This window comes from Anoplophora glabripennis, unplaced genomic scaffold, assembly GCF_000390285.2.
Source record: "Anoplophora glabripennis isolate ALB-LARVAE unplaced genomic scaffold, Agla_2.0 scaffold65, whole genome shotgun sequence".
NCBI lineage: Eukaryota > Metazoa > Arthropoda > Insecta > Coleoptera > Cerambycidae > Anoplophora > Anoplophora glabripennis.
Window position 1 is genome coordinate 1,461,008 of NW_019417609.1, and position 26,406 is coordinate 1,487,413.

General features: G+C 31.8%; 1 protein-coding gene across 1 annotated transcript; it reads right to left on the reverse strand.

The window, feature by feature from the left end:
- Window positions 1-449: 449 nt before the first annotated feature.
- On the reverse strand, window positions 450-26,140 carry LOC108904432. The gene is made up of 10 exons (XM_018706989.1): window positions 25,872-26,140; window positions 25,507-25,718; window positions 22,894-23,137; window positions 21,490-21,648; window positions 18,569-18,848; window positions 15,892-15,971; window positions 13,563-13,762; window positions 8,175-8,501; window positions 2,209-2,327; window positions 450-1,274 (listed from the first exon to the last, which is right to left on the reverse strand). Exons 1-10 carry the CDS (start codon window positions 25,983-25,985, stop codon window positions 1,198-1,200), a joined length of 1,812 nt encoding a protein of 603 aa, XP_018562505.1. The 5' UTR covers window positions 25,986-26,140; the 3' UTR covers window positions 450-1,197.
- Between the last annotated feature and the right edge of the window lie 266 nt (window positions 26,141-26,406).

The window sequence follows — 26,406 nt, forward strand, 5'->3', positions numbered from 1 at the left end:
TTCTGTACTTGACATTCGTTTTTTTTAGATTATTGGTTGTTAGTTAGTATGTGATGTGAATAAAGTCATTATAATATTTTAAAAGTATATGTATTTTGTCTCAGTGTGATTTAAATAAAATAATAGATTTTCCTGTTACTTCACAACAAATAAATATAGGGAAAAACTTTATATTACAAAAATTATTCAAAATTTAACGATCTTTCAGATTGACTGCATTTCCATGCTCCAGGGATAAAAAAAATTTTTAATATCGCCACGCCCATCTATACAGAAAGATTTGAACTAACAGTTCTAACTACAATTTGAAGTTATTCGAGAGACCTAACAACCCCCAATTTCCGGAACTAAAATAAATTATTCATTTCGGAGATAGTGACAGCGGGAGTGTTAAATGGCACACCCTATATATGTATATTGCAGTATTCCCCAAAAAAAAATATCCTTCATTTTCTTTAAAAAATTATCCATTTTTGATTTATTACTTTTTTTAATTTTCATTAACATTAATCGAACATACCACAAAATCGTAGATAATTATAAAAAAATTTTAGAGGCATAAATTTAAGAACAGACAAATTATGACACATCTTTAAAAAAGCAAAAAATATTCCACCAATTATTTTCTTGAACTTCATAAATATGTTGTGTTTAAAATCGTATATTTAGAAAAAAGACATCATTGCACTTTTTCGCGAAGCAAGTAGTTCTAAACTTACAGGTATGTTAAACTTTAATGAAGTGCTTGGTAATGTTAATAAATGTTTAAAAAAATATATAAATCAAAAATGGTTAGTTTTTAGAATAAAGTGAAATATATTTTTCTTGGAAACATTAAAAGAAGTTGAAAGAAGTGACAAAATTTTCAAAATATCCAGTGGTGTCAAACTTCTGAGGTTTTGCATATGAAATCAGTGAATCTTTACCTTTAAATTAGCTAAATCATTAGCCTATGTTTCATAACTTTCTATTCTATAAGATTTTTTTAAAAAAGGTGATTTCTTTTTTAAATCTTGACACCCTATTGATTTGTGGGCCCATATAATATAATAGTTGGTATAAAATCACCCAAAAAATCACACTTTAAAGTTTGCCAAAGTACTTATTTAACACCCTGTAATTTCATTGATTTATTTGTTTTCTCTGAAACCCTGTTTTATAGTTCAGTGATGAGTCATTTAACATTAAGAACTAATACTATAGAAATTCCTTGTGGCTTAACAGTTTGGAGACATAATATACCATTTTGTGTTCGTCAGTGATATTGCCAGGATCTGAAAATAGACATACATAATAGAAATAGTCAAGAGTGGAAATATTGAATTTGAAAGCAAGGAAATTATATACATAACGTTTCAGTTTTAAAACATTTTCTAATCTTTTCCTGTTTAATTCAAAGAAAAGTGTTGCTGAAAGTCATTAAGTGTTCTTGGAAAATTACGGTGAATATACTCCATCATAAAAATGTGTGAGTATTGGTATTAATATTTTAGAAGTGGTGATTTCGATACAGTTGACAAAGAATATGAGGAATTGCAAGCATTACTCGACAAATGCAAAATGAACTTACTGAATCATTGAATGTTGATCGCATAACAGTTTCCAAACGTTTAAATGTACTCGGTATGTTTAGAAAAGAAGGAAATTTGGTGCCATATGAAATAAAGCCGAAAGATAACGGCGATTTTTCACATGTGAACAATTGTTTCAACAGCAAAAAAGAAAGGTTTTTTTGCATCGTATCCGTACTAGCAATGAAAAATGGATATGCTATGACAATCCTAAGCATAGAAAATCGAGGGGTTGGGCTGGTTATGCATCAACATCAACATCAAGGCCGAATATTCATGGTTCCAAGTTCATGCTCTGTATTTCCTGGGAGCAGCTTGATGTTGTGTACTATGAGCTACTTCAACCAAATGAAACCATCACTGGTGAACACTACCGAACACAATTTATGCGTTTGAGCTGTGCTTTGAAGGAAAAATGCATTTGATGCATATTTCAAGTTTAGGCATCCAAACAACAACAGAATGACCGAAGGCGAGCGAGCGAACGCGGAGCTGAACGCGTCAGCCAAGTGCAACATTGCCAAATCTAAAGGCTGGCTACTTTAGTCACTAGCGAATCTACAGAAACTCTCATTTGACTTTAGACGTACTCGATAAACCTCCTTAACAAAAACAAAAGCTGCGAAGAAAGCCTTACCGTAATCATCATATATCACAGTTGGAAATATTGGGTATTCTGATAAATGATAAGTCGTTGTTATTTCAACACTACCAACTTTGGAAGTCATCTGCATTGCCCACGCAGCTGGCGTTTCGCTGAAATATAAGACATAAATATTTAATAAATTAAAAATAGACCTTAAAAGTGCCAGCATTCGGGAACTGTATTTCTAAAGGTATTCTGAAATATATAAATTTTCTGACCCAATGAGACAAAAATTTTTAGTTCTAAAGTGTTCTTTTTGATTTCCCCTACTTCTTCAAGCACCAGCTATTCTGCTACAGAATGAATCTGTTATAACTATTTAAATTTGTCTTATTTAACACATTTGAAATTGGTCTGAATTTTATAAGACATTTATAAGCGTTCTTAAGGAACCCAAAATATTCTACATTTAAAATGGCTGCATTAACAGTGATGCTTCATGCTATGTTTTTATTTTAAAAGATCATTAGTACATTTCAATATTAAATATGTATAGTCCCATCTATTTATAGTGGTGTGCTGTAAGCCTGTAAAGATGTATAACATGTATTTCATAAAATACAATACAAAAATTTGAAAAATCTTGAAGACAATAAAAAGGATCCATATTCAAATAAGTAGTTCAAAAATTCGCCAAGCTTTAATGGCAGATTATGTCACAATGTAACAAAAAAGCTTATGGAAACATGTATCCAGAACCATTTCATTTTCAAGATACAGTGTTTGAAATTAATTAAAATATCTAATGAAAATAGAAAAAATTGAGAGAAAGAATAACTTCGTCCACCTCTGGGATTTTCTCTTATGTGAACAAAATCTGTGTTAAACACACGTGTTTGAAAATAACACTGGCACACAAAACGTGACATGCTGAAGACAATGGAGCCATCAGATATGCTCGTTGATGACAGGATTTTTCTCTAACCTCAAAAAATAACTCGTCAGTGAAAATCTCGATTTTTTGTTATAATAGTTAAGTATGTACAGGCTGGTCCATTTTCGATGGGATTTCAGGGTATCTCAGAAACTACTAAAGATATGATAAATCTGACACCACGTTCTCGAGCTCGATTTTCATGGCAAACTCGACTGTCAAATCAGAAATTTGCTATCTTCATTTGTTTCTGAGTTACAGGGCGTTTCTCGTTATTGTGACACTTTTTAACATGTCTGTATCTCAGCTGTTAAATAAGTTAGAGTTAAAGTGAAAACTGCTCAAGACTAATTCTTTGGCGTAGAATTGAATGCCGGTATTAGATTTTTAGTAGATCTTAAGATTTCGGAGTTATGACCCAAAGTTATATTTTTTTAAATGGAAATCGTAGCTGACCATGGCCTAAAAAAATAGAGATTTTTTTCCGCTTTTCAGCAATATATCACATGCTATAGTTATTTTTACAAACACGGGAGATACGGGGTGTTTCATATATAAATTATATTTTTTTTTCCTTTTTAATATGACCGGCTATGAAAATACAGATAAAACTATAATTCTTACTTTTACAAAAGTCATATCTGTTGTAAAAATATGACATTTATTTTAAATGCACAACATATACTCGTGTGATAATATAATACTAACGAAATTTTAGGAGATAGGTGGATAGGAACAAACGGACCGATCAGATGGCCAGCTAGGTTACCTGATTTGAGTCCGTTGGACTTTTTCCTTTGAGGTTTTCTAAAAGACATTATATTTAAAATTCCTTTTAATAATATTTCAAATACCTATACATTTAATGAATGCTACCCGAAGCGTTGCCAGAAGATGCGTGAAATGTGTGACAGTTGAGGGACGGCAATTTGAACATTTAGCTATCATTTTTGAAAGTTTTTATTGATGTAGGTACTTACTATTGTTTAATTTACGTTTAATATTGTAACTTCAGTTGAAGTGGAATAAAAATTTGAAAACTCTGTCTTTTCTTATCTGTAATATATATTTTAAATAAACGTCATATTTTTACAACAGATATGAGTTTTGTAAAAGTAAGAATTATAGTTTTGTATGTATTTTCATAGCCAGCCATATTAAAATGTAAAAAAGGATCGAATTTATATATAAAACACCCCGTATCTTCTGTGTTTGGAAAAATAACTATAGCATGTGGTATATTGCTGAAAAGCAAAAAAAAATCTCCATTTTTTTAGGTCATAACCAGCTACGATTTCCATTTAAAAAATTATAACTTTGGGTCATAACTCCGGAATCTTAAGACCTACTAAAAATCTAATACCGGCATTCAATTCTACGCCAAAGAATTAGTCTTGAGCAGTTTTCACTTTAACTCTAACTTATTTAACAGCTGAGATACAGACATGTTCAAAAGTGTCACAATAACGAGAAACGCCCTGTAACTCAGAAACAAATGAAGATAGCAAATTTCCGATTTGACAGTCGAGTTTGCCATGAAAATCGAGCTCGAGAACGTCGTGTCAGATTTATCATATCTTTAGTAGTTTCTGAAATACCCTGAATTCCCATTGAAAATGGACCAGCCTGTACACAGACGTGTTAATGGGGTCAAAATAAAAACTTTTTATTCCTGCACTTTTTTCTCATTAATGCCATTTTTAACCAATTTTGACCATTAAAAATTCCTTAAGCGAAAAAAAAGCAACAATAAAAAGTTTTTATTTTGACCCAATTAACACGCAACAAACAACAAATAAACAAAAAAAAACAAAGAAAAACAGAAACACAAAATTAAAAGAAAAAACAACATTTATATTATACAGGGTGTTCCACCTAAGAGAGATTCTTCTGTAACTCTGCAACTGTAAAATTAATAAAAAAAATGGTTTTAATAAAAGTTGTCTGGAATCATGTGGGCCATGTAAAGAAAATTTTTAGCTTTACAATGTGTTCCACTTCGCGTGGGCGCTACATAACATTGTTATTTTAAATGGAACACCCTGTATATTATTGCATTTTTGATTTCCTTGGTTAATATTAGGTAGAGTTTATTAAATGTACATGATGTTTAAAACATACCGTTTTCGAGACCATCATCATTTTTGAAAATAATCAAAATTTCAGGCTATCTAAATGAGGCTAGATAGCGTCTAAACCGTAAGAGTTACAAACCTGCAGTTTTCATAGTTAATTTTTGTATAAATTACCCTATCTTTTCATCTGTGTATGTTTGTCAGACTCGGAAATACTGAGACCTACATTTAATAATCTTACGAGTTGAAAAACTTTTTTTTTCAAATGGAATGACCCATATAATTGTCATGGCAATGTCAATGCAAAATTGAATGCCCTTTTTGTAAATTAAAACTTGAAAAACAGGCAAAAGACATTAATAATAACTACAAATTTACTCCGAACAGCAAAAAGAAACAATTTTGAAAACAGTGGACAGAGCTTCAAGACTTCAGCCGTAATCATTAAGTATCAGAGTATTTAGCATTAGATATGAAGAAAAAAAAATCTGACTAAAGGACCAAAGAGTACTCTGTACCGAAAACAGGAATATGAGTTTTGAAATATTTTTCTTGGGATGAAAAACATTCATTAGTATTTTAAACAAATGTTCAAGGACTGATGAATGAACTAAAGCCAGATATTTATAAGGCAGAAGAATGAAGACTGTTCATATATTCCTCTAAACAAAACCTAAAGGGAATCCTTCTCCATAATACTAATAAATTCGCTTCTATTCCTATAGCACATTCAGTAACGCTAAAAGAGGGTATGATAAAATGAAATTGATTTTAGATAGGATAAAATATGATGTTCATAAATGGCAAGTTTGCGGAGATTTAAAAGTTATAACCATTCTTTTAGGGCAACAAGAAGGGTACACAAATATCCCTGCTTTTTATGCAAATGGGATATGAGAGATAGGAAAACCAATTACAAGAAAAAATGGCCAAGAAGAACTTCCTTGGATCCTGCAACAAAAAATATTGTCAATGCCCCATTGATAGATCCATCCTTCTTCCACCATTAAATTTGGTCTTACAAAATAATTCGTAAGAGCTTTAAATAAAGAAGGAAACTGTTTCAAGTACTTAGAAAAAAATTTTCCGAACCTTTCTGATGACAAACTATTTTAACGGATCCCAAATTCGTACTATGATGAATGCAAAAATTTTGTTGAAGTAAGGAACAACGTAGAAAAAGCTGCCCATTCTGTTTTTTTTTTTTTTTGTTTATTTGTTTATTGTTGACGTGTAATAGGTTCCAAATAAAAACTGCCTATTCCTGCACTGTTTTCTCTAAAATGCACTCTTGAGGAGTTATAGGCATTTTAATGCTCAAAATTGGTTTAAAATTGTAACTCCACAAGGAAGCATATTCGAGAAAAAAGTGCAGGAAAAAAAATTTATTTGGACCCTATTAATACATCTGTGTACTTTAATTTTAATATCTTAATTATTTTAACAAAAAAAACAAGATTTCCACTAGTTTTGGGCTATTTTTTGAGGTTAAGGAAAAATCCCGACGTGATGAAGCATTTCTGATGGCTCCATCGTCTTCAGCAGCTCAAAATACAAGAGATCATACTCTGTTAAAAGGTATATGAACTTTTTTTCATGTGCCCGTGCAGTCAATAAATTCAGTGATGTGAAAAACAAATAATCTTCACTTTATTTTTTGTAATGTGCCGCGGACATGTCAGCTGGACATGTTCATCGGACATGTCGTGAAAAGTGTACATGTCCTGAAGACACTATTCAAGAGTGAAAAGTTGTATGAACATGCGCGGAAATATTTGTTGCATTCATAATTAACGTAAAAAATTTTTGAGGTTGGTACATGTAAAATTAAAGATATTTAGCCATTTTCTTGTAATTTTGTTGGTAATTGTTTAACTGAAACCGACGTTTTAAAAATATAACCTCTTTTATATGTCCATATTCTATTATTTTTGACAAAGTTAACGATTAGTAAATAGTAATTGATTCTTAATTTAATATTTAATAGTTTATAAATGAAGTATGACGCCAAAATCAACAGTTTGGTTATATTTTTCTCAATTGAGTAAAAATCATTATAAATGTAACTTCCGCTCAAAAACAATTTTTAAGAATTCCAATAGGATGGAAAAACATTTAAATAAGTGTATTAGCTGTCCGGGGAAAATTAGAAACCAGTTTATAAAAAAGTCTAACATATTCATTAGAATAAAAGTAATATTTTGCTTTGTGTACCCTCAAGCAGTGACCTGTGAAAACATGACGTCACTCATAGGTGCCTTATCAGATTCAAGTCAAAAGTACTTTTCCCGACATGTCCGGACATTCCATCGACATGTCCAAAGGACATGTCCGTAACACACTTTTCCGAAAAGTGCCCATCTTTAATTATTTGTTTGATAAGCAAAATTTGGAAAAACGTCTAGATGCAAAACAGGTGTATTTTTAAGCGCTTAATATAAAACAAATATCAAACTTAATAAAAAGTATATGCTATATTTCTTGCTAATAATATTCTGCTTGGTTACCCTCCTGGATGCCAATGGATTAAATAAATAAAAACTGATTATATCTAAAAAATGTTTTTTTTTATTATAAACAAAGCTGGTTGGTTGGTTGGTTTTAATGGAATTTTCTGATTTTAATTAAAAACTGATTTTTTTATGAAAATTTTAACATTCTGTATTTTGAAAATTTGACTTTCTGGATACTAGTGTAGAGAAACATTTTTTCTTATTTATTTATTTTTAAGGAATCCCTACAAGAATGTTTCACAATATGATTCCTAAAAAATTTTAAAGTGGTATCTTAGTTTGTAATAAGCCACACTGTATATGCTTGATATGAATAGATGTATAAGAGAAGTTTTTTTTACAACATACACATTAAGTGAATTAATTTATTCATTGCCCTTTTTGCTAAATATATGCGTTTAAGAACACGTAACTCTTGCTAGAACATTTAGAATTGCAATCCGAATGATTTATTAATTTTTAATATAATTAAAATTTTCTAGTGTTTATAATTACCTTTTTATAATGTTGGTATCAGCTGAATTAAGAACAATCGAAAATTCACAAAGCGGACGGGTTTGCAAATCTATAAAATTATGTGGTGCTGTATCTTTATCTACATAATTTTTATAAACTCGTTCACAAAAATAATCAAATGTTTCTTCAGGTAAATTTGCTTGGTCTTTTATTAAAAATGTTAATTCTGTCGCAATGTGAAGTTTACCAAGGTATGCCAATTTGGATACGTATTGATTCAAGTCCATTACCCCTGATTTCAAATTTACAGTAATCCTCGTTTTACGATACCCACTCTGTGATGTTAATTCTCCACTTTTAAATTTGCTGAAACAAATAAAACTCATTTTATTAAATATATGGGTGTCTTTTCTTAAATTTCTAAATGATCCCTCAACTGCTTTATTCTTATTTTCTTATTTAGTAATACGAGTAATATGTTTGATTTATTTTTTTTGCGTCACACAGTCTGCAGCTTTGTGAGGGGGTTTTTAATTACTAGGACTGTGAATTAATTTTGAGGGATTTAGAATAATTGATGCCGCAACTTATGCTATATCACATCGGACACTAATGTAACTATCTATATTCAAGTCAAAGCTCTCTCATTAGGCTTTACTTTTTATTATGTATCATTTTGCTGGAAGTGTAAACAACATTATTTCTCAGCTCCAAAGATGTTGAATTATGAACTAACAAAACACCATTTATGGGAAATCTTAGTTTTCTTGTTTAATGCAGAGAAAAGTGCTGCTGAAAGTCATCGAGTTCTGTTGGAAACTTAAGGTGAACATAGTGATTGATAAAAATGTGTAAGTATTGGTTTTGACGTTTTAGAAGTGGTGATATCGATATAGCTGACAAAGAATGCTATGGTCAACCGAAAAAGTTCGGAGATGGGAAATTGGAGTTATTATTACTAGAGACCGAAAGAATGTGATTTTTTGGCCAAAGCCGAAGCCAAACTTCGGTTTATGGGTCACCTTCGGCCGAAGCCGATGCCGATGCCGAAGCCAAAGATATTTTTATTAACTAAAAAATTTTAATTAATAACAAAAGTATGATAAGATATAAAAGTAGGTCAAAAATAGATGCATAATGTTTTGGAAATATAATATAAGGGTGTTTCAGGAGGAGATGTGCATACTTCAGTATGTTATTTTACGTTCAATTTTAAGTAAAAAATTTCCTATGAACTCAGGTCTGGAAACGCTTTGTTTAGGATATACAGGATGTCAAATTTAAAAAAATTAATTACATTTTCTTTAATAACTCTCGACTACTTTGAGTTAAATTCATGAAATTTTGTATGCAGGGGTTTCTTGGAACGGGAAATTCAAATTTTATGGACGATTGGCTGTATCTCCCAGAGGGCGCCACAAGCGACCATTAGGATCCGTTTAAATCACTTCAACTTTTTGTGCCACAGTGTATGTCATTTTGGAGTAGAAAAACATTTTCCCCCTATCTTTTTTACTTAAGAAATGTACACCCTATTGAAGTCTCTAGGAGCAGCCGTTTCCGTTAAAAACTCATCTAAAGATGATGATGCACGCAAATTATGTATTAGAGTCAATCGAAAGTTATTGTTGTCAGGTTTTGTACATTTTGTTTAGAGATTTTATTTTTGCAATTCTCACAAAAATTTTGTGAATAGATCAACACTAAACATCAACTAGTTCCAATGATGCTTTTTACTGACGAAGTTGATACATAATTATCACTCTAATACATAATTTGCATGCATCATCATCTTTAGATGAGTATTTAACGGAAACGGCTGCTCCTTGAGACTTCAACAAGGTGTACATTTCTTAAATAGAAAAAATAGGGGAAAATGTTTTTCTATTCCGAAATGACATACACCATGGTACAAAAAAGTTGAAGCGATTTAAAAGAATCCTAATGGTCGCTTGCGGCGCCCTTTGGGAGATACAGCCAATCGTCCATAAAAATTGAATTTCCCGTTCTAAGAAACCTCTGCAAACAAAATTTCATGAACTTAACTCAAAGTAATCGAGTTATAAAAGAAAATGCAATTATTTTAAATTTGACATCCTGTATATCCAAAACATTTTCAGACATAAGTTCATAGGAAATTTTTTACTTAAAATTGAATGTAGAATAACATAGGTACTGAAGTATGTACATCTCCTGAAATACCCTGTATATAAGGTGTTAATTAAGAATGTACAATAAATTCAACAGACGATTATTTGAGTGATTTTAATACAAAAAGTTCATATAAACATTGGTCCACAGATGCTTCGTTTTCAAGATACAGTGTGTTAATCTTTTATAAAAAAATGCTATTTCATAAATATTTTAAACACCCTTTACCCAATTTTGTTGTAATTTGGCACTGTTATTTGTAGTGTTAAGAGGCTAATTTAACCCTAATTTGATTAGATTTGTTAAGTCCAGCGACGTCCCGAATGGTACCTTCGGCTTCGGCGAAAAGTTCGGCTTAATTTTGACAGAAGCCGATTCTTAGCCGAAGGTTCAAATAATGGCCGAATGTGGCCGAAGCTGATTAATCGGTCGGTCTCTAATTATTACACCAAGATGTATATCAAACGTAAGATAAACTTTCTGAATCATTGAATGTTGATTGCACAACAGTTTAAAAACTTTTAAATGCACACGGTATAATGCAAATCCTAAGCAAAGAAAATCGTCGGGTTTGCCTGGTCAAGTATCAACGTCGACGGCATGCAAGGCCGAATACTTCAAGCAAAGACAAGATAAAGTAATTTTTCAACATATCAATGCTTGACCACATGTTGCTCACGAAGTCACAAAAATATTTAGAAATGCTGAAATAGGATATTCACCAAATATTGCTCCATCAGATTACTACTTATTCCGATCCATGGAACACAGCCTGACTAAGCAGCGCTTTCAATCTTATGAACATACAAATAATTGGATCGAACCAAAATTTTTCACAATAAAGCCTTGAATTTACAAAGAAATCCCTCAAAATTAATTCACTTACAAGCATGTCGCAAGTGGGGACCAAATTGAAAATATATAAATATGACTAATATTTAATAATTTAAAAATTAAAAAAAATATATGTTGCTTCATTAATGAAAAAATTTCGAATCTGTTATACCGTGCTTTCACCGTACAACGCTACATAGGGAATTAGCTTCGTTCGAATTCGTAAGTTCGGAAGGGTGGGGAGCGCTGGGTGCTGCAACCTGGCTGATGTGAGATGTGATTCCGTACGCCACAGCGCCGCACGGCCGCGCACACAGAGATCGACATCCCCACCGCTGAAGCCACACGAGTTTGACCGACGCACCTCCTATATAGTGTTTTCCCGTGAAAGCACGGTATAGTTATTCTTAATGTGTAAAGTGTCACTAGATTCTACATTCAAAAATAAGAAAAATATGCTAATACAAGTCTGAAAATACTTTCCCTGAAAGTGCACCTTCCAGGAGGGTTTCTATTCAATATCTCGAACACTTGTGGGAATAAATAAGTGAAATTTTAGAGACCTGCTAATTATTTTATTCTCACAAGATGGATAAACAATCATTCTATAATTTGATTTAGTAATACATCAGAATTGATCAGGTGAGCCCTTTATTATTATCTGTCCCTGAGTAGGGCCTATAACTCCCTTAAAAAGAATTTTTAGATCTGTATTTATTAGAACTTTTCTTTTTCACTCTTGAATCTAAAAGCCACTGATGTTTGGCCGGCTAATGAAACACCTGATTTGGTTACTCTTACATTTTGAATGGATGATTGAACTTTTAATATGGATTTTAAATCAAAACGGTACATCCTATCGAAGACCAACAACAGCACATTTCTTTTATAAAAGTCTTTTCTTGAAAAAAAAATAACTCATAAAAAAGTTGAGGTAGTTTTTACCCTTCACTTCATAAATGGGTCCTATTATGCAATGTTTGACATGTTAATTATGAAATCCCTGTATCATACTAATTAAATCATTATATAACTATAAATGTAGGTAAAAAAATGTGCATACTTGCACATTTGTTGATGAAACCAATTTACACAAGATTTGATTTTTTCACCATTTGTGCGGTAAAATGTAGCCAACAAAAAAAAACAGTGTGATAGCTGAGAGTTCAGGTTTATTAAAAATGGAGCACTACACAAAAGAACAAGGCGTTTTCATTGTTGAGAAAAAATTTAAAAATAATGTAGGTTTGGTAAATTAAAAAATTCAGGGACACTGAATTAATTAGTAATCTTAAACATTCTGGCTGTCCTTCAACAAATCATTCAACAGAAAACATCGAAGCAGTTTGCTGAGAATCCAGGAATTGGTTATTTCGAGAAGCTCTCTACAGTGTATTTTCATGAAAGATTTGTATGTTTATGATTACTAGGTTCAATTGATACAAGAACTGAAGCCTATTAACCAAGCAGAGTGAAGAGGGTTCATTAAAATGGATTATGGAACAAGTGGATGCTGATTTTTCGAATAAAATCGTCTTCAGCGATAAGACTCATTTTCATCTTGATGGTTTCGATAATCGACGAAATTGTCATATCTGGGGTTCAGAAAATCCCCAAATGATTGTTGAAAAACAAATGCACCTATGTGTCATTGTTTGGTGCGCATTTTGGGCTGGAGGCATCATCGGACCATTCCTCTTCGAAAATGCAATTGGTCAGGCAATAACAGTTAATGGTGCCCGCTATCGCGATATGATAATTCAGTGTTTTGTGTCTAAATTGCAAGATATGGATGTAGACATCAAGTTGTTTCAACAAGACGGTGCCAACCCAAGAAACAATTCAATTATTGCATGAGTTATTTCCTGCGATTTAACGCCACTGGACCTTTTTCTTTGCAGTTTTTCGAAGTCTAAGGTTTATGCCGAACGAGCTCATGACTACCCACACCTTCAATGAGGAAATTGAGCGCTGTATCAACGAAATTCAGCCCCATTTTGCAAAACAGTTATGGAAAATTTCGACAAAATAATGTGTATGTGCCAGCAAAGCCGAGGAGGCCATTTACCTGATATGCCGATCCATACATAACCCTACACTGAATACTTTATGAATCAATAAAAAATTTATCATTTTTAATTAAACACCTGTGTTTTCTATCAAAATAACTTCTTGCGTAAATTTTGGTTTCCACTTTTGCAATGTTATCAATAAGTATTTCCAATAAAACAGATCTGGACCTACATTATTATTTTCTTTTATAATATTGAAACAATTTATCATACTTATGTATTTTGACACTTTGTAATAACTTTTTCAAGATATTTAAAGCTTTGTAACTGTCTAAGATACAAACTATAGATAATTTGTCATCTTTGTTCAAAATAATATAACAACTAATTTTTACTTTTATATTGAAAAAAATATATTAAAATAACTTACCTCCATTTTAAAAATATAGCTTGCTCAGACGATGAGTAAAAATTTTTTAATATAGCTTGGTAATCGTTTTTTAATTTTTCAGCTCCCAGTTCAAATAGGCATTCAAGCGCTTGTGAGAAAGTAAGTGTTGGAACAGCTAATTTTCCATTAAGTATTCCATTTATAAGTGTTGCAATATTTGACTTGTCATTTTCTGGAATCTTAACATAAAATAAAATAGCATTTTTCATCAGCTGATACTGAAATTTTAATGTCAATTTTATCATTAGTAAAAGGAAAAGTGTGTGCCCTATTTCTTCTACTAGTCCCCCTACCTTGTAACATGCCTATTCCACCTATCCCTAAATTTGCAGATACCCTTTACTATGTAATTATTATGTGTGGGTTTCAACTAATTTTAATCTAAAGTATACAATGTTACTGTAACAAAAGCAGACTTCCCTATATTTCTTGGCGAATTTTTTAGATAATAGAGTGGCCTGAATTCAAAGAATAGTTCCTGTCAATTCCTTTCAATGGTTAGTACAGAGCCATAAATAATTTAAGGAAATTTTATGTGAAATTATCAACTTAAGGGCACATAGTTAAACTATTAAGAAGGCATTTTTTTCTCACCCAAAAGTAGTAGGTTTACCAAAGTAGTAGTTGTAAATCATAAAAATAGAAAGCTTTGAATAAGTAAATAAAAAACTGCGGTAGTCATCTGGTAAACATCTGATCTTTGGAAAGTTAGCAGACTCTGCTTTCAAGAAACTGTCATCATTGATTTCAATGAGAGTAACTAGAGAACAAATGCATGAAGGAAGGTCATTGAAGGATTCAATGTTTTGAAGTACATAACGTTGTATAGACGATAGTACATAGAAGTTTTATTCGGAGGGTTCTTTCCTCTATGAAGCTAAATTTGGAAATAAAAGATTGAAGAATCCTCGACGGACCTCTATAGCAGAGGAAGATGAATTAGGCACAGGATTATATGTAAATTCGGTTTTGTGTAAGGATTCATATTAAGTTTTCAAGTTGTTTTAGAGTGTTTCCTAGGTTCAGGAAGCAGAGTCAAACCGACGCGATTGCAAATAGAAAGAATGTACTTAAAGCATAAGAGGAAACCGCCCTCTTTATTGTTATAGGCCAGAAAAAGTGTCGGATTCAGAAGGGTTTCCAGACAGTTCGGTTTTATTTCATTTTAGAACTTCAGGACTAATGGTTAATGGGTAACATTTTTGCTTTCAAATTTCGACTCCCTGATCTGCAAATAATTTTGTCACATGTAAAGTAGTTATTAATACTGTTTGGCTCAATCCATTGTATTATTTGCACATTCTATTTGTTCGCTTTAATTAGAAGTATTGTTATGAAAAACCTTTCTTAAGCAGTTCTGGTATTTTCTTGAACTCTTTAAAATAAGTAACCCATAGAGTGAGAATGAAACAGCATTCATAACACATCTGTGCATTACACGCTGCGTGAGCTAAAGAATGGTAAGTGCCTGAATTCATTTGCTGTCTTTACAACATTTCTAAGATTACACATATCGAAATTAGAGTTTAGTTTAGATGATAATTAATGTGCTCCTTTTCCAAAACTAAGGTCATCACAGTACACTTCGTACAATAACATATGAGTAATAATTCCTCAAGCTACATTACTAACCAGAAAGTAAGAAACAATTATTGATATGGAAGCACTCATCACCTCATATTTAGACTTGGTACCAAAAAAAATTAAAAAGCATGTCTATTGGGAATGTTACATTGATCATCTTTTTGAACATCAGAGTAAGTTGACAGTTACCCACAAATTTTGTCATTTGTAGATACAGACAAATTGTGCATTTATTATAGTGGTTTAAGTAACAAGTTGTCTTTTTTGAGACAAACATCTCTAGAGCCGACGGCATTAAGCATACTGCCCCCAATTTCCCTGAAAGCTGTGAGTAATGTAAACAATTAAACAAACGCCCTGATGATACTCTCACATCTCATGCCATCAGACTTTCATTCGTTTGGATTTTCAAAGAACATTGACAAGGTCAAAACTTTACAGTAGATAATAAAGCAATTGTGCAATAAAATATTGGTTATAAAAACTACATCAGAAAGCTTTCTTGTAAAGATCTTCCATAGACTTATAGACAGGTAGACAAAAAATTTCTATAAACCCTTGTAAAAGTAGTATTAAACAATTCCTATCATTTTATGACTTTTCCTGATATTTAATTAGAAATTGAAATTATTTATTTTGGGAATAGAAACACACATGCATTATCTACATTATTATAATCACTTTTTAAATTAGGAATCATTATAATTATGTATATTTAACTTACTTTAATATTTGTTTCGGCTTCAACCAATTCTTCAAAAAAGTAATGCAAACTATCTCTCAAAACTGACAAATTTTCAGATTCTAAAAATAAACAATTTGTATAAAAAATTCATACAACAAAAGTTGTTTATTTAAAAAAAAACATAGTACAAAACTATTAAAAGCATTAAAGCCCTTTGAGACGATATCGATTGAGGATAAAATGTTGTACTAGGGCCACACAGACCGTTATTCTAGCTATGTTTGCTAGACAGGGCTGGCTAATCCAAGATTACATTACAGAGGATAGCGTGTAAGACAATAAAAGAATTTTTTTGCAGTTGTTAGGCGAAACAGTAAATATAAGGTTCCTTGGAAAAGTCTATAGCAATACAATACACATCTAGGTACCTTTGATTTAAATATATGTGACCGCACAGACTGTTACTGTCCATATGTAACAAATATGTACCGTTTTTAAAAGTAAAATAAATTTTGTTAAATATGAGATGGTCCTAAATTTTCTCCTGATAATTTCAGGAGGTACGTCAAATAATAAGGGTACCTTTTACAACAACCCAAGACTTGGGATAAAAAACTTAGCAGTGAGAAAAAAATATAGCACAAAACAAAGGATTGAGTATTCATGGCACCCTTTAAGTTTCAATTAAAGAATAAATTCATATTCATATTCGGCTAATCCAGAAACCTCCTCATATCAAATTAAATTGAAATAACTTTAAGAGTGAGTGACCCTGAAAAAAAAATTAAAAAAATAAAATTGTACTAGGGTTATTCTAAATTGTCTTATTTTTACTCAAGGAAGTTACACTTGAATTAATGCAAATTCACTTTCGGTTATCATAGAAATATAAACTACCATAGCACGCCGTGTGGCACTAACATTAACAGAATACAGTGAAAATTGGTTATAGCAACATTGCTTCATAGGACCTATTCAATATTATGACTGAATTTAGAAGTCCCAATTAAATCCTATAGAAATATCATATTTAAAAAAATCGTTTACTACGACACCGTTTACGACATTTCGGATTTAGCGACGCGTTTTTATATACATTTACTATAAAATCTATCAGTGATAACGACAAATGACGATATATGGCCTTAAAACCAATATACCGTTCTTCGCCTGCCCCGCCGGCATCAATGCTTTTGACACCATTAGGACAAATTACTATTTCTCTACACATGCAGTTATTTTATATGTATTAATTACCACTTTCTATCACGATGTTGAAAAGAACAATGTTTAATAAAGAAGAAAAATCACGTACATATAATATGGAGGTTAGAAAATGGAGAAACTAATGCAAGCATAGCAAAAAAATATGACGTGTCACACTGCGATTTCAACAATTTGGAAGGATAGAAATAAAATAAAATCTCTCTTCGGTAGGGAAAAACATTTTTCTAGCCCAGAAAAATACTTCCCGAGTTTCCAAGAACATGTAATATGGCCCTGGATCTCGTACCAATTCACACAATGAGCAACTGCACAACATTTGAGTTTTTGCCCAAGTATTCTTCTCCAAAATTTTGAACTCTGTATAGTCCGGCAGGGCTATTTTCCCGATACTTCCACACTTCACTGACCAATATAGGATAATTTTGCAAGCGCTACATAAAACATTGGGAAAACGTTCATCCTGTTCAGCATAATTCACACATTTTTTTAGATCCACAAATAAACTACCACTGATTTTGACCATTTGTTTCTTCTTCTGGAGGCAGGGAGAACATATCCGCCCCCAATTTTCTTGATCGGTTCCTGCATGATCCTTTGATCTTCTGTCCATACTTTCACAAGAAATTGAAATTTCGAAGAGAACAATTACAACTTTACAGTCAAAGGGTCGAAGACTATCTAAAGATTTAACTAATTTCATGAATAATATTGGTCATTCGATCTGGAGTATCACAAAACGTAAACAAACAATCGGGGGTGGGGGTTGGCGATAGTTCAATGACCTCGCAAATCAAATAAGGATGGAAATAAATAACATGATTCTCGCTTGTTGACATACTACCGCAAAACTCACTCGAATGAAAAATAATTTTTTCGAATTCTTTTTATTTTAACCTGTTTCTGAGAATCGTCAATGAGTATCTCCATCTCCGGTCTTAGTAAAAGGGGCAATTTGAAAAATATGCTTGTAAATGTTTGTATGCTAGTGTAAAACTTTCAGGAAAACGTCATTTTTGCCAAATTGGGGAAGTTTGGCAACTAAAAGTGAGTGAAAGGTAGAAAAATCCCGATATCTCGAACAGTGAATTTTTTTTCGTTGAAAAAGGGTGTTTTTTCAAAAACAGCTCTAAGGATTACGGTGGATTTTTTTTTCTGGCCTTCTTATGACTCCAGGAATTGAATGCCGAAAGAAAATCGGTGTTGCTAAAACTTCACATTTAAGTCATGTTCAAACCCACCGTGCATACTTAAAGACTTGTATTGTAAATTTCTAATTTTTTCAATAAAAATTTTAAATAATATATATGTAATTGCTTATTACGTCTATCGGTTATAACAACCGTAAACAAACAGTCCCTTGAAGGTTGTTATAACCGATTTTCACTGTATTTAGTCATTTAATCGATTTATCAAAAAACCCATTAAGAAACTTTAATGCAATATCAATAATATTCAAACAATGGAGTTTTTCAACATTGTATACACTTACCTTTTAATATACTCCACAATTTATCTAAAATTTGCTCCTGGCGAATATGTTTCAAATCAAATTTCATTTTAGCTTCCCGCTTAAGCAAATTTGTAGCTATGATATTATTAATACTTTTATAAATATCTGACTCTTGAAGGGGGTTATTCGATATAATGGTGATTTCATCATTACATTTATCAGAGTCGGATAAAATATCTAAATACGTTTGTAGTAAGGTTAATTCCTCCCACAAGAAGTACACTGAAGAAAGATTATGTCCAGCTATAATTTGTAAAATCTAAAAAAACATTTATTGAAAAAGAAAGCTGAAAGTATGTAATACATATAATATTTCCAATATATGCATATAGTGATATCTTAAAAAGATTTTTAAAAAATCGTTATCTGGTACAGTGTGGCGCCTTAACCTATGTCTACTGAAAACTATTAAATATTTGTAAAAATAAAAAAATTCCATAGGCATATGCTGCACATTTAAAAAATCAGTTTTTTTTTGTAAATGGCTTCAATTTGTCATAATCCATGTGAACACTAAATACCAAAAAAACTGGAAAATAATATCAGAAGATTAATAAAGTGTACCTCAACATACTGCTGGAGGGTATGTTGAAGTCAAAATGTACAGTTGTAATTTGAAAATCAGGATGTCAGTAAGCGTTAGTACCTGTACTATCTTTCAGGCAGAAATCCATGACATCGAATTGTTTGTATGGAGGCAATAAAAATTTTTAGACAGCCAAGCAGCTCTCAAAGCAGAAAGATATTTCCGTCATAACTAAAGATGTGTATGGGACTACCAGCTCGAGCAAAAAATAACAAACTGACTCTGATCTGAACAGTCGATCTCAAGTCTTCTGAGCCATGAGATGGCAAATTTTCTAACTCTCGACTTATTAAGATATGTAGGTACTCAAACTGGGCTAGATCAAAGAAATTAAGTACCCGTTGTGCTCAGAGCGTAAGGAAATGGCAGAACACATATTATGTACCTGATCCTCTAGGAAACGGGTCAAGTTCTGTATATTTGACAAAAGTACTAGACTAAAGTGTAGACAAAAACATTGCTCACAAATTCACTGGTTTTATTAGAAAGTTAAACGTATTGGATGAATTACAAAAGGTGTGAGCCACAATACAGAACAAGGTCGCAATGAAGGGCTAGGAATTACTAGGTTATAGAATTGTAATAAAAATCAATTCAAACCAATATCCCTCATTACTATTCAGGATGATAATTGTGTAAATTTTTTTCCAAGATTATTTTAAATGATACATCCATGTATTGCTTTTTTCAAACACTGCTTTTAATAACTTTTCAAATTATATAGTATTGGTCCGGTAATGCTTTATTTATGTAGATCATTCATTCAGTAGGTCAAAACCTATTAAAATAACTACACACAAAAATAATAAGTCTAGACTACGGGACAGTAAAAGTGTAAATAATTGTAAGTTTCTGATAACAGAAAACAACTTTTAAGTTTTTCAAATTAACGGCCTCTATAACACGCTAGTGTATTATTATTAACGATTCTAGAACTTAAGTAAGAATACGATTTATAAGTAATATTTAAACGTACAAAGGAAACATAAATATAACCCCCATTTCTTTGATAATTATCCTAGTATTAAAAATATAAATACTAACTTCAAATAAGTATAAACATGGTACTTTATTTTTTATTTTTTTATTTTTAAATTTTTTAAACAACCATTAGTGACACCAGTTATACATCTAATTATCCTCTTTTGACAAAAAGACTTTAAATTTCTGAACATAAACAGCAAAGAATTCAACTTTGAAATCAAATTGGAAGAATCCAGATTTTCTCCAAAATAAATGCCAAGAAACTTAACAGATTTAGAAGTACTGGAAATATAAACATCACCAAGACTTTCAGAATCACAATAGTTCTGTATGGAACTTGCTGTATTAAATTAAATATCATTATTAAAGAAGATAATGTTACTCAACCCCATATATGACATGTCATAATTTTATTATAATCTTGAATGTTACTCTTGCATTATGGCCCATTTACACAAGGCCAGTTATGAAGACATTCCACTAAGCCAATCCAATGATAAAGTTGAAGGCAATCCAATATAAATTCAATTGAAGTTTACACGTAGGCCAGTCCACCATCTGCCAGGCTAGTATCTTTGTTTAATCTATGGTCTAGTATATACGGTTGTGTAGAATGGATACGCAAAAAGCTTTGATGCCTCCTTAACCAGATAAATTGAGTGTTTTCAAAAAAATGTATATCTGAAAATATCTTCTGATCAAATGAAGATATTGAAACGAGATGTTGTATGTATACATGAATAATACGGCATCTAACATGAAAAAATTAAGTACTGAACCCAAACCAGTGGCCTAGAAATAAAGTACACTGATTATATCTTTCACAAAAATGATGGCATGCCACTGGAATTTTTTTTGTCATTCCTATGAAAACTGAGCCTGGATCCACATGCATGCGTGATCACGGATCCGTTGTAAATACCATCAACATCCAGTCCGTTTTGACCTTGACAGAGTGTCAAATGGCTTTACTGATGCACAATTCATTGGATGTCACGTAGTTACAAAGGATCCGGGATCACACATACGTGTGGTTCCAGGCTAAAGGAGCATTTTCCTAACAAAAATTTAATATTTTTTATATAAACAAATTATCTTACAACTTTTGTCTGAGATATAAAACATCAAAAAAAAAAACTAAGAATTCGAAAATATTTGAGAGAGTAAACAAGTATGTGACGTTTAAATTGCCCTCTATAGACTATAGAACATGTTGTGCACCACCCTGTTTATAACTTATAGCTGATGTAAATTTAACTGCCAAAAGATGGAACATTTTAATAAGCTATTATAATACATATTACTGTTAATCATTTGTCTCACGTCTCACCATTTTCATATTAGAAGGACTCTGCGGAACATTAAATACGCATCTATTACAGGTAACTTCAACCGATACATTTCCATGATATTCGGATTGGTTAACATTCTTAAAAGTCTGCAGCACACTTCCATACAAAAAATATTTGAATTTCACTAAATAATCCACCTAGAAAAATTATAACTCTATACCACAAAAATGTAACCCATTGAAATTTATGTCGAGTTATTTTGTAATCATCTGAGAGATCTGTCCGAGGGGTGATCCACTAGCTCTCAAAACATACACTGATTACGGTTTATTGGAATATTATCATTTATTTCTGCTTTATTCCTATTTATTCTGATTTATTCCGGTTTATTCCAACTTATTCCCGTTTATTCCGGCTTATTACTACTTATTCTAATGTATTCCATTCTATATACAGGCTGTTACAAATTCGCTTCTCACTACAGGATCTCGGAAACGGTAAGAGCTACAAAGTAGCTTAAATGGGGGCAAAGTTGCGTAATCAGGGGACCAACATTATGCCTCTAAAATATCAAGGCTAACATGATTAGTTTTCGAAATATTTGAAAAAAACCGAAATTTTGGAAATCCGTTTTTGTTTCATTTCAGCCTTGTTTGAGGTGATATTGAAAAAAGAAGAACATTTTCTCATGGCCACTTTTTGCCCTGTATCGAATGGCACAATCAATTTTTATATGTAACGTTTCGTCTTTCCAGGACCATTATCAACGTCATTCTTTTAAATACGACCCTAGAAATTTTATTACATTTTTTGCAAGCCTTCATGTGATTCTAGTTATTCCACAATATTCAAGATATTTCATCATTCATCATTCCAATGTATTCTATAAACACTGAAATAAAAGTTTTTCATATTATTGCGTCTATGTTTCATCTTTTTCCCATGTATTCCACTAGTATTTTGGTTTATTTCGGGATATATTCCATTATATTCCAGCTTATCCAATGTAATCTTGTTTTCGTCAAAACGTACACTGATTCTGGCTAGTAGATCACCCCTTGGATCTATCATCCTATCAGTATATTCAAACAGAAACAAGCTTCATTTGGACATTGACAGTTTTTTCACTGAATTTCACACGATTCTATTTTTTTAATAAAACAATAAATCTGTAAACTTAAAAATAATATTTTTTCTTTGAGAAAAACGCAAATTTCTGTTTCGAGTGTATTAATAGAAAGATGATACCACCTAAAGCGATTTCTCTCAGATTACTCAGTTACTATACGAAATAAGAAGCACATGTTAGAAGAGATTTAGTTAGAGATTTAAAATATGCTCATTTAGCCACTGGATATAAATAGGTACTGAAAAATTACTCTCTTTTTAAATGCACTGGGCCTACCGAAATATATTTCAATTATGTTCAAACAAAAACTTACTTTGGGATTTTTAATCCTAGTATTTTTAACATGATCGATTTCCATAGCTTCTAAAGATGTTACTTCATGGTCCTTTGAATAGCATCCAACTACATTGACTAAAGTTGTCATTATAAATTTATTGCATTTCTGTGACCCTATCAAGACTGTATGTAAAACATTTTTTCCATCACATACAACATATATTGGTTTTTGATTCTCTTCCTCGCACTTCTTAAGACAATTCTGTCGATTTAAAAATTCTCTACGATACAAAAGAGTACACCTGTCAGGCACAGTTCCATAATAAACAATTTGAACTACTTAAAGTTAATGTAATTTTTTATTCTAGATTGCAAAATCACTTTTTTGCATTAGAGAATGCAAAAGCATTTCGCTGGCGTGTATCAAACATTTGACAGTAAGTACGATTTATTAATATCAATACAGGTAAAACATTTGCAAAATTTCTGTTGGAACTTTAAATTTAAATGTTGTTAAAGAACAACACACTGACACCCGTTGCACACATGCCGGAACCGGCTAACCGGATCCGGTTACCCGGCAGCAAGGTGTACAGAGTCTTATGGCAGCTTTCACACGTGACGGAAGGAGCTATCCAGCGAACAGCCGCTGGGTTGTAGCCGGTCGCCACCACTGCCAGCCCGGCTGCCGTGTACCTGCTAACCGGCAACCGAAGTGGTAGTAGTGCGTAATTTTGTATTGACGCTTTCACACTTACTGGGTGTTTGCCGGGTTCAGGCATCCGGTTTGATTGAAAAGAACAGGACGTGTCAATTATTTTTTTAAATATTTGTACGCAATTATGTCGAATGTTAGAGATTACATTCTTTATATCACTGATTGAAACCAGACCTGCCCAGTGGAACAAAACTTTAGCCTTTTCATATTTTTTGTTTTTTTTTTTTTTATTGTAATGACATCGGCAATAGCCAAGCCACATAATTGCAATGTGTCTACGATCCATCTCTTGTCGTGATAAAAATGCAACCGAGACTAATATTGGCCAAACCGGTTTGAAAATTAAATTATGTGTGAAAGAGTCAGTCGGATCCGGATAGCCGGATCCAGCTAGCCGGTCCGGCAAGTGTGAAACGATGCTTACACTGTTAACTAGTTGTTAAAACTGATAAGTCGATAAACATAATAGAAAACCTGTCACAAATTGTTAATTCTGGCTTTGTCTTTAAAAAACATTTGTAGAATATAAAAATCTTTTATGTACTGGATGTGAAAGACGTTATACATACAGGGTCGCTGATATGTATGGAAATGGTCGATTATATCCTAAAGTAAGATAGCTATTGAAAAATCATATGACACAAACGTTTCAGTTTTTTAAAATCCATTAAAATAAAAAAAAATAAGCATACAGCATCAGTCATTACAATACAAAGTTGCTTTTTATTTAATGGAACATCTTGTACAATCAAGAATTCAAGAAAAATATCCTACTTCGTCTTCTACCAGCATATCCAATAATCATTAAAACTTCAATTCGCTCAGTTTCACTGAAACGTGCCATTTTTGCGAGAAAATTATTCACACTAAATGTATTTTTGACATTTGTTGTCAAGATAATCACTCTTAGACAAAAAAACGACGTGGTATTGTTATTAGTGATGGGCATAATCGACCAATTTTGATAATCGAGTTATCGGTAATCGAGTACTTCTAATAATCGAGTGATCACTCGAGATACGAAATATTGGTCGTTTTCATCCCAGCGGCGCACAAATATGTTTGTATTAGTCATATATTACTTATAAGCGTAGCTAAAAAAAAAAAAAAGCTAACGCACTTCTAAACCTAACCACTTTTTCGTTTTATTCTAAAAAAAAGGTTACGCAATCAGTGACTATTTGCAGTATGCACTAACATTTTGGGGTGCAACCTCGAGATATCTCGAGTGATCTCAATAATTGAGTACCACTCGATTTTTCACTCGAAATCTCCCATCACTAATTGTTATGAAGCTAGAAACTTTCAAAGGTAACTGGATGGACTGCAAACTTAATGGACAAATATTTTTGTATAATTTATAAGATTATGATTTTCAAAGTTGAATATCTCAAAAACGGTTAAGTTTAGGTTCATGATGTGCTACATGAATTTGGGTTAGAATTTCGAGAAGAATTGAAATATGGAATAATATAAAGGGTGTCCCATTAAAGAAAAAGCAACTTTGTTTCATCATGACTTTTTGACTGACCCTGTATACTTAATTTTTCTTGATTGTAATAGATTTTAAAAAACCTTAAAACATTTGTATTTTATGACTTTTCGATAGCTATTTTACTTCAGGAGATAATCGACGGTTTCCATACATATCAGCGACCCTGTATATAAAACATTTGTTTTGACACCTGAATAGATATGTCTTGCAAAAGTTAACTTTTTAATATTTTATTGGAACAATGCACGGCCTGATAAAATTCTTGTATTTCCTAATTAACCACTACCTATTTCTTGTCGCCCTGCTAATGAAAATGAAAGAGCAAACATAACACAAAATGTACTAACAGTAAAGTAGAAAAAACTAATAACACACAAATTAAAAATAAAATCATTAACAAATTTGGTATAATGATAGGAGTAAGTTATATATTCTACCTGGCTATTTTAAGACTTAATGGAAAGTGATGAGATTCCTCAGCACTCCAATGATTTGGTTTTTCCGAATGAACATAAGATCCAAAAGATTCGTCTCCATCTAAATCCACTTTCAAAGGATCACCAGTTAAATCGCTTGTAGTATTGTTAGCAATTTCTTGTTTAATATTGTCAACGGGAGAACTTACTCCATTTTCATCAGGAACGTCTCTCTAATAAAATTAAGAAAGTACTGGTCTGTGTTACTTTACATGCTGTATATTAAAATTACTATAATAATTATTACTATGTAGTGTTTCGAACACTTCTAAGTGTAAGACTGTTTGTAATTTATAATTGAAATTAAATGATATAGAAAATCTTACCTTATCATAAGCCAAGATTATACTATCTTCATCAACAAAAAGTTCCTTTAGATAAGTTGGAGGCACAATTACTTCAGTTCTTAAAATATAACTGTTTCCATTATAAAATTCCATGTTGACTTTATTATATATAACCTAAAACACCACAAAACACTAAAACATTTGTCACTCTTTAAATCGCACGTAGATAACTGTTTGAATAAGTTCAAAAGAGTATAAAAATATATAATATATAAGTGAAGCAAAGTTAATAAAAGCTTTTCATTAGACTGACTGGAATACACAAACAGTAGTCGACGTTAGTTATTTTCAAAATTCAAAATATAAGTTGTAGTTCGTTCGTCAGCTGTCAAATGTCCAAAATCATAGAAATCGCTTTTAGCGACAAAATTTAACCCAAATTTATCCATTTTCCAAACTTTCAATTAACTTTTTTGTTAAAAATTGATACAAGACTTGTTAGATATATTGCATAATATTGCACAACTCAATGAAAATATTTAATCAATTACAGCTTAGGTTCAAATAAAATTCG